The sequence below is a fragment of the Xiphias gladius genome, chromosome 23 (assembly GCF_016859285.1).
Source record: "Xiphias gladius isolate SHS-SW01 ecotype Sanya breed wild chromosome 23, ASM1685928v1, whole genome shotgun sequence".
NCBI classification, from domain to species: domain Eukaryota; kingdom Metazoa; phylum Chordata; class Actinopteri; order Istiophoriformes; family Xiphiidae; genus Xiphias; species Xiphias gladius.
In genome coordinates, this window is record NC_053422.1 from 21,955,137 (window position 1) to 21,970,811 (window position 15,675).

Sequence of the window (15,675 nt, forward strand, 5' to 3'; positions counted from 1 at the left end):
GTTGACTGTAATGTTTGTTGTACTTGAAACAATGAAAGATTTTCTTGAAAAAAATCAAATGCCTATTTACACATACAACAGTGACAGATCAACATTATCATTTATTTGGAGTCTTGTCTCTGGCCACCCGACAAATGTAAGTCCAATATTAACTCTCCTTTTAGCTTTGTTTTGGGTTTCCACCAATTCCTGAAGGAAAATCCTGGTTCTTTAGCTTGTAATTGCTCCAAATTGTTTTTTGTTTTTTTTTGTTTTTTTTTAAATATTGCTTAGTGTGGCTTTGAACCCAGATAATGTTGATGGGTACATTGCACAAGTGAGGAAATATGGTTCTTTGTAATTTGGGTGAAACAACCCTTTAGAATTATGGCCACATCCCAAGTGCTCTCATTTCCCTTTGTTTCCTCTCCTTACAAACCTAAATGAGATGCAAAGCATATTAGCCACCACTAGGTGGTAACACTGTCCAGTGCATGAGAAGTTACATGGTGGTTGAACACACAGCGTCCCTCTGTGGGTCTGTGTTCTGCCCTTATGTAAATGATCAGTCTCGCCTGCTTCCATTTTGTCTGTCCAACCCCCCCCCTCCCCTGAGAATATGAGCTGCTCTAACCAGTGGTGTGCGGAGAGAATTGTGTGTGTGTGTGTGTATGTGTGTCAGAGCTGTCAGGACCAGACAGCAGAGGATGGAGATCTAGGCAAGGAAAGCAGATGGATTGAGGCACGAGGACTGCTCCCATCAATGCACACACAGAAACACACACTCTGGCCTATGGACCAGCTGTTGTCCTTTTTCTGCAACTGTCTGTGCTGACTCCATGTCCTCCTCTTCCTCTCCCTCTCTCCCCTGGATGAGATGCATTTTGCAGTCAGCCTGGGAGCTGAGAGGTAAACAGTGGGGCTAATTGCTTTGACATACTGCTCTTTGTTTTGGCCTCCTGGTGCTAATCAACCACTCGGCTAATAAGTCTGCCTGGCAAGGAAAGCACAACTGTGTTTAGGCTGGGAGGAAGTAGGACTGGATAGGGGTCTGTCACGTTGACTTATATTTGCAGTGCACATTTGCTCGTCGTCCAGAGTTCCCACAGTGCTTCTGTGGCTGGGTAGCGCCCCGCTCAGGTGTGAATCTATTTATCCTCATTAACAAGCGTCTCCCCAAAGTCAGCCAATTAACACGCTGCTCCTAATGAAGCCATTAGCTGTCAGATGAGGTAGAGGCAGAGCTTGTCATCAGTCCACTGTGTGTGAATGTGTGTGTGTGTGTGTGTGTGTGTGTGTGTGTGTGCGTGCGTGCGTGCGTGCGTGCGTGCGTGCGTGCGTGTGTGCGTGTATCCACTCCTGGTGCTAATAAAAGCAAGAGAATTAATGGAGTGAGCGTGTGTGATAATGAGTTAATGTGGAACAAGCAGGACGAGCAGTGATCAGCCCTCTGTCTCAAATGAAGATATCAGACACAGTGATTTACTCTCTCAGGGCCATAAACAGGCCTTTCTCCTCCAGCATACACCACTCCTGAGTGTGTGCGAGTGTGTGTGTTTTATAGATATGCTGGCAGGCAAAGTGGGATGACGAAAGCTCCTCTTTAAACACAGAGCATGCTACTTGGCGCTGCAGTTTTGGAAAAAAAGGCCCTTTTAATTGCACCTGTGCAGGCATGTATGACCACCTAACATCACATTAAAGTTTGCAGCCTCAAAACAACAAACTGTGGATGTAAGTCAGTGCTCGTGTGTTCCTTAATGGAGCTATCACCCTGCGCAACCTTAATATGATTTTAATTGTCAAAGTAATTGCAAGGACATGAACGCCACAGCCTCGACAGAGAGGAACAATAAGATCACAGAGGCAGCTGTTCTACTGACACCATTTTCAGTTCATTCTTCGTCAGTGACTGAATGTAAAAACGGAGATACCAGATTTCTGAGAGTATGCACTGATCTAAGGAGGTGTAAAAAAAAGAAAAAAATCAAACTTAAAAAAACATTTTACCAGTGGCAACAAAGATCTACTCTCTTTTTTTCTATTCTTGATTTTTCTCATAGCCTGGTTTTAATGTATGTCTTACACCACCCAACCCCCACCCTGCAAACTGCACTACAGCCGCCCAGCCCTGTCTAGGGATGCCAGAACGGAGGATGTGAAATTGATTTTAGGTTACTTAATCGTAACTCAGATTCTTCCATCTTCTCTCTTCTTCTTCTTTAACAATCCCTGCCGCCCTCATCAACTCTGCCTGCTTCTCTCCTCTGCCCTCAGTCACAGTTGCTCTGCAATTGATTCTGTCCTCTAATGGACTATCAGTGGTCCTTCGGCCCTCCAGTGCGCCGTTATCAAGTTTGGTCACCTTCACTTTGAAGTCGTGTCAGTGCCCTGCAGAGGAAAAGGGATGAGTTGGCCTGCTTGTATTTCCAAGTTGGCAACTGCAGTACGAGGACAAATACACAAACAATGTGTGTAAATCCCACTGCAACAAGTGTGAAAGGCATTGCCAAAAAACATGCAATTTGTGGTGAGAACACACCAAAAATCTGTCATTCCAAAACAAATTAAAGCCTCGCTTATTCTCTGCGGCCAAGGGGGGGTCCAGAAAACAACAATTTCTTAACCACTGAGTGTCACTATTGGAGGGTTAAGCTTTATGAAAAGTCTGGCGATGCCCTGATTTTGGGACATATTTCTTCAAAAGTTGATACGCTAAAACAGAACATCTGTGAGTCTGCACTACTGTGTGGGCTACGGCAGAGGCCTACGTGCCTGATCCACTTCTCTGAATGATTTTTATCTGCATATCTTATCTGCTCACTGTGGTACACTGACTTATGGAATTACAGTAACTATGCTTTTTAAAAATGACATTTTTAATAAGGAAGTTTGGTTGCGACAAGAAAATATTTGGACATTTCGGGAATTCTCACAGAATATCTTATTATTATAATTATTATTTACCAAATGCAACATACAAAAGTGGTGAAATACTACTTCAAAAAATATGCCACCCATCTCAAATAATAGATAGCATTACTTTTCTATAGTGTTATTAGCTATTTTCCAAACTATTAAGAATATATCTAATTTGAAACAAAATGTATTCCTCACTTTCAGTTGTTCACATATTAAATAAATGGTTCTGCTATTATTTTGGAGTTATTTCAGTAATTCTAGTAATTTAAAAAAAAATTTTTTGTCTTTCCCATTGTTTTCTTATTTAAAGTCTAACTTACAACAAGTGTAACATAGAATAAGCTCTCAGTGGTTCCCAACACGAGGGCTGTGACCTCCGCAGGGGGCTGCAAATTCAGAAAGTGGGGTCACCAAAATTGTGTTTGCTTATTTGGTTTTTTCTTATAAATTACTGCACATTTTTAGGTATTTTCAGCCATTTAAAAATGATTCGAACAAAACAAGCATAAAAATCATTCTCTGGCCGAACTCGTCATAAGCGGTTGACCTACAGTATGCAGCCAATTATGGGGGTCATACTAAATAATAATCATTCTAAGGGATAACAAGCCAAAAAGGCTGGGAACCACTGCTTTAAGACTGTATCATAACGACCAGTATGAAGCCAAGGATCAGACCGATAGTGGCCTGACAGAAGAGATATGAAAATACATGTATGACCTTACAATTATGTTTTGTTAAAAGTGAGACTCGGTAGCAGATTAGGGAGTGATGTAGAAAGGATCACTGTGCACACTTAAAGTAAACACAGAGACAGAATCGGTCCAAAAGTCACACAACCATGTGGCTGATTATATTGTTATTATGTGTTCCTGTCTGTGTTCTCTGTGTGGCGGCTAGACTGCAGCCCTGTGTTTTCCCCCTATCTAATAAGAGAATTGTGATGTCAAATGTCCTCCTTTGACCCCCTACATCGCCAGTTTTACTGAAAACATGATATCAGCGTCTGATAAACTTCTTTTTCTGCTTTCTCTGAAAATGTATGCTACCCTGCTTTAAAGTTACTGCTCTTCAATCCCAATTTGTTTTATGCCCTTTATTGAGTTTCAGAGATTTTTTAAAAAGCTTGGGAAAAATAACACTATTAATAAAAGCTGTGGGAAACAATTTATTTAGAAGAATTTTGAGCATGTTTTTCACACTTTTGACCTCTTAACTTTCCACCTGAGTCTTTGAAACAGGGTACAGAATAGAAGAAAAGAGAACAGAAGGTTTGAGATGAGATGCAATTATGAAAAAAGAGGTGTGAGTCAGCTGGTCCCATTATCCCCTGCCAGTAAACAACTCCTACTCATCCTCCAGACTACTCCACTACTACACAAGTCACCACTTCTGCTCCTCCATTGTCGCTGTCCTGTCTGATGACGAGCCCTTGCTTACTCAAGATCTGATTCAGAGGCTCAATTATCTACTGAAGTGCAAAGGCGAGTCATCCCACCTCAAGCATTTTGGAAAAATAATTACCCGAAGTTCATCATTTCATACTTCTGAAATGTGTTTTCATCTTTCACCTGTTATAATTTCCTCACATTTCCCCGAGTCAATCATTTTTTCACCAGTAAATTATGTACGAGGAGGTATCAATTACTCTATAAAGACATATTTGGAGGTTGCTACTAGAGGTTTTTGTGCTGGGGCTCCACGTTGAGGCATTATGAGGTGGAGGACACTGCGGTGCTTGGCTTGCTCTGCTTGTTTGCTCGACTGCCGGCTGCTCTTCCTCCATCCAGGGTCATTTTTCCCCCAGAAATGAGGGATTATTTTGAACTAAAATAGATGGATGGAATCAATCAGCCATGGTTTTACTTTTCTCCTCTTCTACATAACCGACCCCTTTCACCTCCACCCTCACACCCTTTTCTCTCTCCTCTCCCTCCCTCTCTCTCCCTCTCTCTCTGTCTCCCCCACCCCCCTCTCAGGACTGCAGACTGAGGAGATGCATAAATTCAGTGGCATTAGTATTCCAGTCAGGCTCTCCATTTCAAGGCAAGGCCTAGCACCCTTCCGCCTCTCCTCTTCTCCTCTCCTCTCCCTCCTTCACTCTCCCTCTCCAGCTCTATTTTTTAATCATTTAAGCAGCGCTGCATCTATATGCCTACTTATATCCAAAACCATCCCTAAATTATTTTTAGGTATTATGATTTTTTTCTTTTTCTTTTCTTTTTTTTTTTTTTTAGGAATATAGCTCTATTTTGGCCTTGCATGGCCAATTATATGCAGCTGTAGTCTTTGAAATGAGATTCATCTGCTTCTGATTGTGTGTGTGTGTGTGTGTGTGTGTGTGTGTGTGTGTGTGTGTGTGTGTGTGTGTGTGCGTGTGCGTGCGTGCGTGTGTGTGTGTTTGTCATTGTGTTTTGCTGTCAGGCCCAGCAGCCCAGGCGATAAATCACACATGTCTGATTGAGGAGGGCAGAGGCCCCGGACAATAACATTTTAGTGGAACTGCTGGAGAAAGTGTCTCAGTTTGCTGTGATCCGTAGAGCCTGCAGACCTGCAGCCAAGGTCCTGCTGAACCACTGGACATTTTACAGCTGTTAGTGACATGGAATAAACTTGGAAAAGTTGCCTCCTGACATGACATTGAAGATGAGTGAAGGTTATTCTGCCTAAGCATAGTTGTACTTGTGTGTATAGACATATAAATGGACCATAATATTTCTATTAAGTATAATCCTTATATATAATGAACCCTCAATGTAGAATCTTCAATTTATGCAAAAATTACAAAGGACCATTGAATAAAGAAAATTAATTCTACATAGTAAGTGTTGCTTTCACAATAATAATAATAATAATAGTAGTAATAATAATTTTGAGTCTATTTCTAAATTCTAAATCTTCATATTCATCCGAGGTTGAATTCTGTTTTGGACAGTAAACAGTTGTAGCAAGAAATTGTTTATTACAACATACATAGTTTATTTCAAAACATAATACAAGCTTTATACTGAAAATAAATAATCACTTGAGCTGTCATCGAAATTTGGAATAAAACCGCCGAAACAGTTCGATCTTACTGAAAATATTGTTTGTTTGTTTGTTTGTTTTTTTACATTGCTAATTAAGTGCATGAATAACTAAGAGCATTTGTTTAAATTAATGACTTCAAAAGGGTAATATATAAAACTGTACAATATTCGAAAAAATACTTAAGAAATAAACCAAATAACAGGAGTATTTAAGATTATAAAATTTTGATACTGAACGTACAATAAAATTATAGGCAGGTGTATAGCGTCAGTCAACCTCTCTTTCTATTCTCGGCTCTGTTTCAGAGTCCACACAGTTTATATGGTCGAAGATGATTGAAATCAAATAAATGGATTTATAAATAGCTCTAACTGTGTGTGGCTTCGTGGGCTACAGGCCATCGGGGAGGAATTGGATCAAAACCCTCCAAGTGCTATTATGTCGGTAGCGATACCTCTACGACTGGGATGAGGGCCCTATAGTTGCATATGCAAAAAAAAAGAAAAAAAAGAATTACAGATCTGCTACGAGTATGTTACAAAATAATGGGTGTAAATATGTTGGGAACTAAAGCGTCGCATGAGCCCGAGGGGAGCGTGAGGTGGACTGTAAAATGGCCTCCGGTGCTGCAACAAATCAATTACGAAAAGTGATATTATCATCTGTTTCCCTCCGCCGCTCGTGCGAGGGAGGCAAGGTGTGTGCGAGAAAAAGAGCCCCAACAAATCAAAACAGAGCATCAGCCCCATCCCTGTCACTGTTACCGAGCTGATGGGAAATGGGGGACACGAACCAAAGGCGCTGGCAGGTTATTAGGCACATTTTGTATTTATATCCGTGATGTAGAAAAAGAATTTGCCGGGCTCCCAAAGTGATCTGAAATGTGACGTTTTGAAATGCCGCTGCAGAATAATGCCCTCATGACGGTTAGAAAACGACGAAGGCTGAACGGGTATCTCTGTTGTTGTTTGTTGTCGTGTTTCAGTGCTGGAGGCCTCTGGAGGAGTCTGTACCGGGGCTGGCGCGGCGGCCGGAAGGTGCCACCGCGCGCCCCTGCGCTCGAGAGTCTGTGCCGAGGCTGGGGGGGTGGGGGTAGGGGGGGATTCCTCCCGGTGCCCCGGTCAGAGATCGTGACACGAGGAGGCGTCTCCCGCGCTCCCGCTGTGAGAATAGGGTCCCTCGTGCGGCGGCGGCTCCCCCGGCGGCGTCATGCGCTTCTCCTTCTGCCTCCGGTTGCAGAACCACACGCGCACCACCTCCTTCTCCAGCTGCAGCGTGTCCGCCAGCGTGGAGATCTCCTGCGCGGAGGGCTTGGGACACTTGAGAAAGTGCGTCTCCAGAACCCCCTTCACGCTGACCTCGATGGACGTCCTCTTCTTCCTCTTCCTCCCCTGAGCTGCTATCTTGTCTATACTGCTAGAGCTGCCCGTGGACGAGTCGGCCTCCTCCAGCCACTTGTTTAGCAGCGGCTTTAGTTTGCACATGTTCTTAAAGCTCAGCTGCAGAGCCTCGAACCTGCAGATGGTGGTTTGGGAAAAGACGTTACCGTACAGCGTGCCCAGAGCCAGACCCACGTCCGCCTGCGTAAAGCCCAGCTTGATCCTGCGCTGTTTGAACTGCTTGGCAAAGTGCTCCAGCTCGTCCGAAGTCGGCGTCTCCTCGTCGGAGTGGTCGTGGCAGTGGTGCCCGCCGAGGTCGCTGTGCTCGGGGCTGAGAGTGTCCCTGAGGCCCGGGTGCATGCCTTGGCCCTGCGGGTTGGGTGGAGGTGTGAGCCCGCCGTGGTCCAGCATGCCGTTGACAGTGAATCCCGTCTGGGAGTAGATGTTGATCTGCTGCCCGCTGGTGATGGAGGAGTTGTGGGACACCGGAGTTCCCCAGGCTCCCGGGTGGTTGCCATGGTTGTTGTGATGAGGGGAGTGATGCGCTACGTGCGGGGAGCGGTGATGGATGATGCCGAGCTGCAGGTCCTCTCGGCCTGGTTTGACGTCCTGCTGCTCCATGGAGGCCGACCAGGGGCTGCCCTCCGACAGGCTGCTCGCCCACTGGTGCCCGAGGGGGTGTCCGTTGCTCTGGATGCTCTGCAGGTAGTCACTCTGGAGGAGTTTCTGGTGTCCTCTGTAGGGGCTAGCAGGCTGCATGGCCTGGCTGTCCGGGTGGATCATGGGACTGGAACTGAGCAGGGTGTAGGGGCTGGAGGCAGCTGTGGCCATGCTGGCTGCTGAACCCCACTAGTGCTACTGAAGGGAGGGAGCCGCTCAGCCTCTGACATCTCCCTCTCTCTGGAGTCTCGGCAGCAGCCTAACACTGACTGACAGCCTCCACCACCACTCACAGACCGACGGAGACGCGGTGACGACGCCTTTCCACCAATGACGGCGCAGATACCCGAACCGCCGCCTCTGGAAGCAGAGCAGCGGGTGGGAAAGGGTTACAGGCAGTCGAACCGGAAGTGGGTCGGAGTGCTGGTCCAGTGGGTCTGGCTGCGGAACGACGTGTGCTTGGAGCGGAGTTCCTGTTTATTAATTAAAGTTGCCAAATGATTTACGCACGGGTTTATTGCTGCTCCTGTCACCCTCGAGCGGTTGCGAAGGAGGACATTAAAGCGCAGTGGCATTTGTTAGACGTGCCAGCACTTAATTTAGAAGGATACAATCAAACCAAGAGCAGTTCTCACCTGCTAATGATTAACTTTTAGAGAACACTTCCTCGGGTGTTCATAAAATGACCCGTCTCAAAATAGCGTTTACGCAAAGGCGTTTTACGCACCAACCGTTATCCACATCCATTTTGGCCAGACAAAAATTAAGGCATGTCCCGAGCCTGTAATCCCGATTTAGTCTTTTAAATAAGACTCTGGCCAAAGTCGCACTTTTTTGCCGCCACGCAGGGGACACGTTTACTCAGCGGACACGTTTGCGAGCTAAAACCTCGCCATTTTCACATTTTCTCAAAGAAGTGAATGTGTCCTCACGCATACACATCCACACCTCCAGCCTCTAAGAATCTCACCAGGCCCTCTCAGAGCCGAAAAAGATCTAACTGCAGATCTGAGAGCAAACTTAGCTGCATAATTATATTTGCCAATAAGGAGCCTGCGTCCCAGTCTCCTTATTGGGCTGAAATTCCATTAAATATATAGCTCGAGCTCACAGGTTAAGCTTGATTTAAATTTGCATACATTTTCATACATTTAGGAGAAATAAAAAGAAGGCTGCAGCCACCAGAAAGTCATTAAAGAGCGCTGAGCCGAGAGGAGGTTGGCTGTGGGGACCGAGACAGAGAGGAGGCCGGGGCAGGTGAGCTGACCGCGGGCTGGATGTGTTGACAGGGCCGCATGGAGGGAGGACGGACAGGGCCTCGGTATAATGACGGAGCGAGGTAAAGGTGATGACAGGACAGTCTTTGCTCCGCAGCCTCCCGTACGGTGGCCCACGGGCCTGGAGGTGGGAGAGAGATAGTTCGCCGTATTTATGTGTTTGCGTGTAAATTCTTCATGTAGTTTACCCTTCGAAACTTCGGTCAAAGTGGCTGGATACTTGATGTGAGTGGCAGTGGTGTTCTAGTGCTGTAGTCTGCTGAGCTGGGTTGCCTCGCTGCGAGTCGTTATGGCATGAAATGAAGCAGAAATTACACGCAGGAAAAAATTAAAAATAATTGAAGCACAACGGTAGCATCGGCACTTCAATGCAACCCCTGCGTTTTCATACCGTGTCGTGTAAAATGCTGTAACCTTGGAGGATGAATTCCCCATTTAAAGGGGGGAAAAAATTAATTGTATCTGAGCCTGTAAATAAAATTTGAGGTTTTTCAAATTTGCTCAACTGATTCAACGCTCAGAATCGCTTGAAAAAAATACAGCCTAAATATATATATATAGACATACATGTCTATATATATATATATACATATATATATATATATATGTATATGTATATGTATATAAATAAATGTGTGTGTATATATATATATATATATTTATATATATATATATATATATATATATATATATATATATATATATATATATATATATATATATATATATATAAATAAATATATATAAATATATATGTATATTTGTCTTGTGACAAAAATAAAGTCTGCATTTTTGTGGAGCATGGAGCAGACAGGAGCGCGACTTGGAGAGGGGGTCGTATTGCTCTCGATAGTCTAAGTTTCTAAGTGTAACAGATGCTTCTCTAGAAACGCTCCTTGTGCTCACTCCTTTTATTCGCATCAACATTTTTCTGCCGCCGAGCGCGTTTCCATAGCGAGGCGAATAAAAGGCAAATCCCCGCTCCGCGCCTCCAATAAAGAGCCCATTCACAGATAACCCGGGCCAGCCCTGCTACACTTACGCCATGCTGCACTGCAGCCTCTCTCTACCAAGGTGCACATTGCTGCGAAATAACCCCAGCTAATGACTCATAATTTCTCCAGTCTTCTCTTTTGGAAATGCTACTTTATGGTTGTTGATCATGTTTGTTTAGCGGCTTGTTTATGTTTATCTGGCGGCTTCGAGTGAATCTTATGGTGATTATCTACTGACAGACTATTTGCTGTAGGCAATGGAGTAAATAAAAATATGAGCCCATTTAGGAGATCTTCATTGTTTAAACTCAAATCTGTTCTATTTTGTGGCAGAGTATGTCTTTATGTCTGCGTATCTGTCTCTGGGCCGATGGATTAACGCCTGTATTTACTGGGATGAATTTACTTAGCAAAGATTCACCCAAACACGGTGGTTAGGATCCAAACGAGTTGTTATTCCGACGATGAATTTTTTTAAAATTGGGTTTTCAGTTGAATTACTTTTTTGTCCGCGTGGGCATTTGCAAAACCGAAATTTCTTCTCTCATCACATTTGGGGACTATTTCATTTAGCTGGGCTAACTCCTGTTGCGAGATCACCGCGTTTCCATAGGTTACAAAATAGAGCAAGGACAAAAATGGTCATTTTCCTATGGAGGTTTGGTTCGTCTTTTGTCAGTGTTTGTTATTTTTAAATGGACTTTATAATGTTTTCCGTCTCCGTGTGATAATTCCGTCGTCATTCAGTTTTGCTGTTGCGTTTGCAGGCCTAGGTGACTCCTTCCTAGAAAAATTATGACAATGTTAATGGAGCTCGTTTTAGTATGAGAGTCTGAGTGTGCAGCTCAAAGTAATGGGGTTTTTTTGCACACCAAAAAAAAAATGTTTTGTTTTTTTTTTCTCCCCGGTTTTATTAGACCTCGTTTTCTATGCCTCAATGCTCTGTTCACCAGTTTAGTGCATCAGTCTGCAGCCTATAGATAAATCAGCCTGCTCAGACAGCCCTGGGCCTCAGGGCGGGACCTGTCACTTGGTGTCATGACCTTTGAAAACTTTCCCCGTGAAGCCTAAATCTCTGCTATTGCGCGCCATATATGAGATTATTCTTTATTTTATTTTTTTTAAAAGTGAAACACCGTAATTCAGATTAATCGGTCTCTGGCCAATAGTTATTTATTTATGTGGGGAACTGACTTATTTCGGGCCCTTTTTTGAACTTGATCAAAATAAAAAGAAATGGGCCTTTATTAACAATGTAATTGTAAATAAGGAAATAAATATTATTGGAATTATAATATGATTGGATCCCCCCCTTATTTTAAAGAAATCCAAAGCCTGTGTTTAAACCTCTCAGTTTAAACACAGTCCCAGACAGTAAAATCGATACTCCCATTAACCCGTGACGTCGCCAATAAAGGACAGTGACACCGTGTTTAAACAAGACGGCCCCTCAAAAAACAAACCCCAAACTGACCTCACCACATTTCGGTTCTCGCCATCGACTTGAAGCAAAAGCGTCTGTTTTAGCTCTGTTTTCTGACAGACGCGCGGGATGTTCTACATGTCCTGCTGTCAGTCGTGTGGGCGAAACCTCACCTCTGCCTCTGTATGTGTCTGTCTGTCTGTCTGTCTGTGTGTGTGTGTGTGTGTGTGTGTGTGTGTGTGTGTGTGTGTGTGTGTGTGCGTGGGTGGGTACGCGCGCGCGCGTGTGTGCGTGTGTGTTTGTGTGTGTCCAGCAGGGGTTGGGAGGAGGAAACACACTGGACACACCAATGAGTGAATGTATACGAAGCCGAAGCTCATCCCACGAGAGCACACAAGTGTAAATGTACATTCATAATGCATGAGGCCCGGTGCGTTTGTTTGGTCTGCACGGCACAGACCCTGCAGTATTATGTACGTCTGGGTTTACGTCTGTACGCGCGCGCGCGTGTGTGTGTGTGTGTGTGTGGTTTTGTATTTTGTGAAAGTGTCTTCACGCGCATCATAAGTGAGGAGTTTTTCCTTTGCAACAAGTTTTGGGTGAGCTCCTCAGATCCAGGACAAAATGAATAATCTGGATGTGTCCCCATGTCGCTTTAGAGCAGGGATTTGGTGGAAAGTGAACATTCCACCAGATTTAGGGGGGGGGGGACTTCATTCATGACATTTATGACATGGGAATGGAAATGACGTACAATAAATGGATCATTACAGAGTAAACAATGTGGGATTCATCCAGAAGATTTGAAGGCAATTCAAACCAGAGTTTCTCATTCCAACTCAACTTTTTACTCGACATTTTCTTCTTTTTATTATACATTTTTTTCCCCCACCTCCCACTTGCGCGGAAGAGATTCAATTAATATGAGAAAACAGATTAACAAAGCTTTTCCCGATTCCGAGGATCAGATGGGTCGTAATGTTTTTATTGTAGGATTTCAAAAAAGGATGGAAACGCACCTTAACTTGTTGAGGTTTTACTTTAGATTTAAAAAAAAAAAACAATCGAAAATAGGATCACCCGATTATACATTTTATGGCAGCGGCAATGCTCTGAATAAACAGACATCACAGATCGGGGGGAATTCATATAAATTTGTTGTATGGCTATGTTAACGAAATGTAATGGCATTTTGTCGAGCGTCACGACAATATTCTGACGGTAAAGATAAACGTTAACAGATTTCCGTTATGAGATAAAGGTGCTTTGAATCCCGAATTCCCTTCAAAAATCTAAGTAATTTAGTTTGCCTGAAAAGACTGAAAGAAGTAAAGTGCAACGGGGGGCTTGAGTGAAGTGTCTTGGGTCTGGGTATTAGTATTCCCGACTATGATGCAAATTTTCAGCGTAAAACAATTTTCGGTTTAAAGTTAATTAGAAAAAGAATTTAGTCAAAACAACACACAGGCCTGAGGTCAGAGTCTTTCGGTCCCTGAAAATGTCTCCCCCCTTTTGCACTTGGAGAACAAACACTCTGCAAAAGCAATTGTTGCAATATACTTTTTTTTTATTATCTGCAAGGACTTGAAACTACCTGAACGAAATTTAAACTGTTTGTCCCCGTTGCCTCCCTTTAAACAAAGGGAATGTTTGCCAGAGAGATTATTCATCGTTCGTGTGTGTGCTTGTGTGTGTGTGTGTGTGTGTGTGTGTTACAGGTGCTGTTTGTGGAAGAGGCTACTATGTTGTCCCTGGGTCAGTGAAGGAGCCACGGCTGGTAAAAAATCTACATAACATTACCATCTGTTAAACTTCAAACTGCTCAATCACAACACACACACACACACACACACACACACACACACACACACACACACACACACACACACACACACACACACACACACACACACACGTCCTTGTATTTCTATATTTGTGAGGACACTCACTGACATACTGCATTCCCTAGCCCCTTACCCTAACCCCAAACCTAAACCCGATTCTAACCTGAACCTTAAAACCAAGCGTTCACCCTGAAACAGCCCTTGGAGGGTGTGAGGACTGGCCAAAATGTCCTCACTTTCCCAACATGTCCTCACTCCCAAGGTGTAAAACTCAAACTGGTACTCAAAAGGATAGAAGTACAAGTACACACACGCACACAGACAGACAAACAAACACACCGTATCCGAAACTGGGAGAGCAGTGAAGAAGAGTAGAGAGCCTATAGAAATGTAATGTATGCTCTTCAGCCCCTCTCCAGCTCCTCTTCCACATCCTCCTTCTTCTTCTCAGCTTCTGTGCTGAGAGCAGAGAAGAGCTTGGGGTTGAGGCCTCTCCTGGCACCAGCGAGGAGGAGAAAGAACTCAGGAGTGGAAAGAGCATGGGGTTGTTACAAAAACTTGCTGAAAATCTCTCACTTTCCTCTCTCCTCTTCAATTCTAGCTCAACAATCAAATCTAGTCGATGTTTAATGAACAACACGGGTGGATTTCATGTAGAAAACCAGCAACATCTCTGCCACAACTTAACAGCTCGCGAACATACTTTCACCTGTGCCCACCCCCTGAAAACACACACACACACACACACACACACACACACACACACACACACACACACACACACACACACACACACACACACAGACTCATATACATGCATGCACGCACACACACACTCACATACAAGCACACACATACAGGTCCCTCTGAAGGAGCAGGCGGAGCCGGCAGTTGCACATCTGCATTTCAAACACAGACTCTCTGGGATTCATTATTAATTAGCCTGCTGAGCCCTGGAGGACTGGTGATGCCGCCATCATGCACACACATAGACGCACGCACGCACACACACACACACACACACACACACACACACACACACCTCATGACCCCTTTGCCCCATCTGCTCTACAGTTAGAGAGTCCTCACCAGAATACTGAGCTGTACAGAAGCTTTTCTCCCCTCCTATCAGATCACTCCCCCTGATTTCCCGGCTTAATGTACGTTAAAGGATGATGAATTACGGGAGTAGATGGTTTTATTAAGCTGAGCACAGCGTAACTGTGTTTAAAACACCATATTTAGTTGAGTTTTTTTAGCACAGCAGAGTGCTAAATGATATATGTGAGTAGACGAGAGAAGCCTGAAGAGCTGTACTGGTTCTTATATGACATCAATAAACATTACAAAACTCCTCTCTGCTTTTGTTTGCTTTATTCTTTGCTGTTTGTGGTAATAAGTTGTGTTCTGCTTGCCCCTAATTTATGAGTGTGCTTCTGTGAGTGTGCAGCTCCGTGCATTAACCTCCACCGGCAGCAGATAGAGGCAGATCAGAAAGACAGCGATTATGCATGAGGAATATCTCCAGAGAGAGGGAGAGAGAAAGAGAGAGAGAGATCAAACATATTGCAGAGAGAACACTCTGTCCACAACACACGTCCCACTGCTGCGCGAAGTTGGGGCTGCGCAGTTTACAAAAATAAACACAATAGGAAGAAATGAACGTGCTGCTACGGGTTTCAGCCTATTGTGTGTCTCTGCTGCTGCCCACGGTTGCATTAGTATGCAGGGAGCCAACGTTTGATGCAGAGATCATTCAAGAGTATCAGATCGTGCAGGATTCTCTGACATATTTGCGAGAGGTGTGATGTGTTGAATGCAAATATCTGAACGTAGAATGTAACATCTTAAATGAAAGCTCTCTCTTTCCTCCTGAAAACGGAGGAAGTTATTAATTTTTTAATTGATGGTTGATAGAAGAATTTATGATCTGCACCCCTGCCACATGTGGCTCAATTCAGCCCTCCATCCACCATTATGGCTCAGATAATATTACCATGGCCACTGGGCCTATAGGTGGGCAGTCTGTGATCTCTCACCACACATCATCACCTTACCGATTGGCTCGCTCAAGGCTATAACCCCGGCTGTGATAGGGCAAGAAGCTCTGGCAGTAATTAGGACACAATTGCATAATTGAGCAGGACTCCTCCATCATCATCTTCT

The 15,675-nt window shown here is 44.1% G+C and overlaps 1 protein-coding gene across 1 annotated transcript; it reads right to left on the minus strand.

The window, feature by feature from the left end:
- Positions 1 to 7,052: 7,052 nt before the first annotated feature.
- LOC120785486 (POU domain, class 3, transcription factor 4-like) lies at positions 7,053 to 8,141 on the minus strand. Its single transcript, XM_040120245.1, has one exon. The coding sequence runs from the start codon at positions 8,139 to 8,141 to the stop codon at positions 7,053 to 7,055; it is 1,089 nt and encodes a 362-aa protein (XP_039976179.1).
- Between the last annotated feature and the right edge of the window lie 7,534 nt (positions 8,142 to 15,675).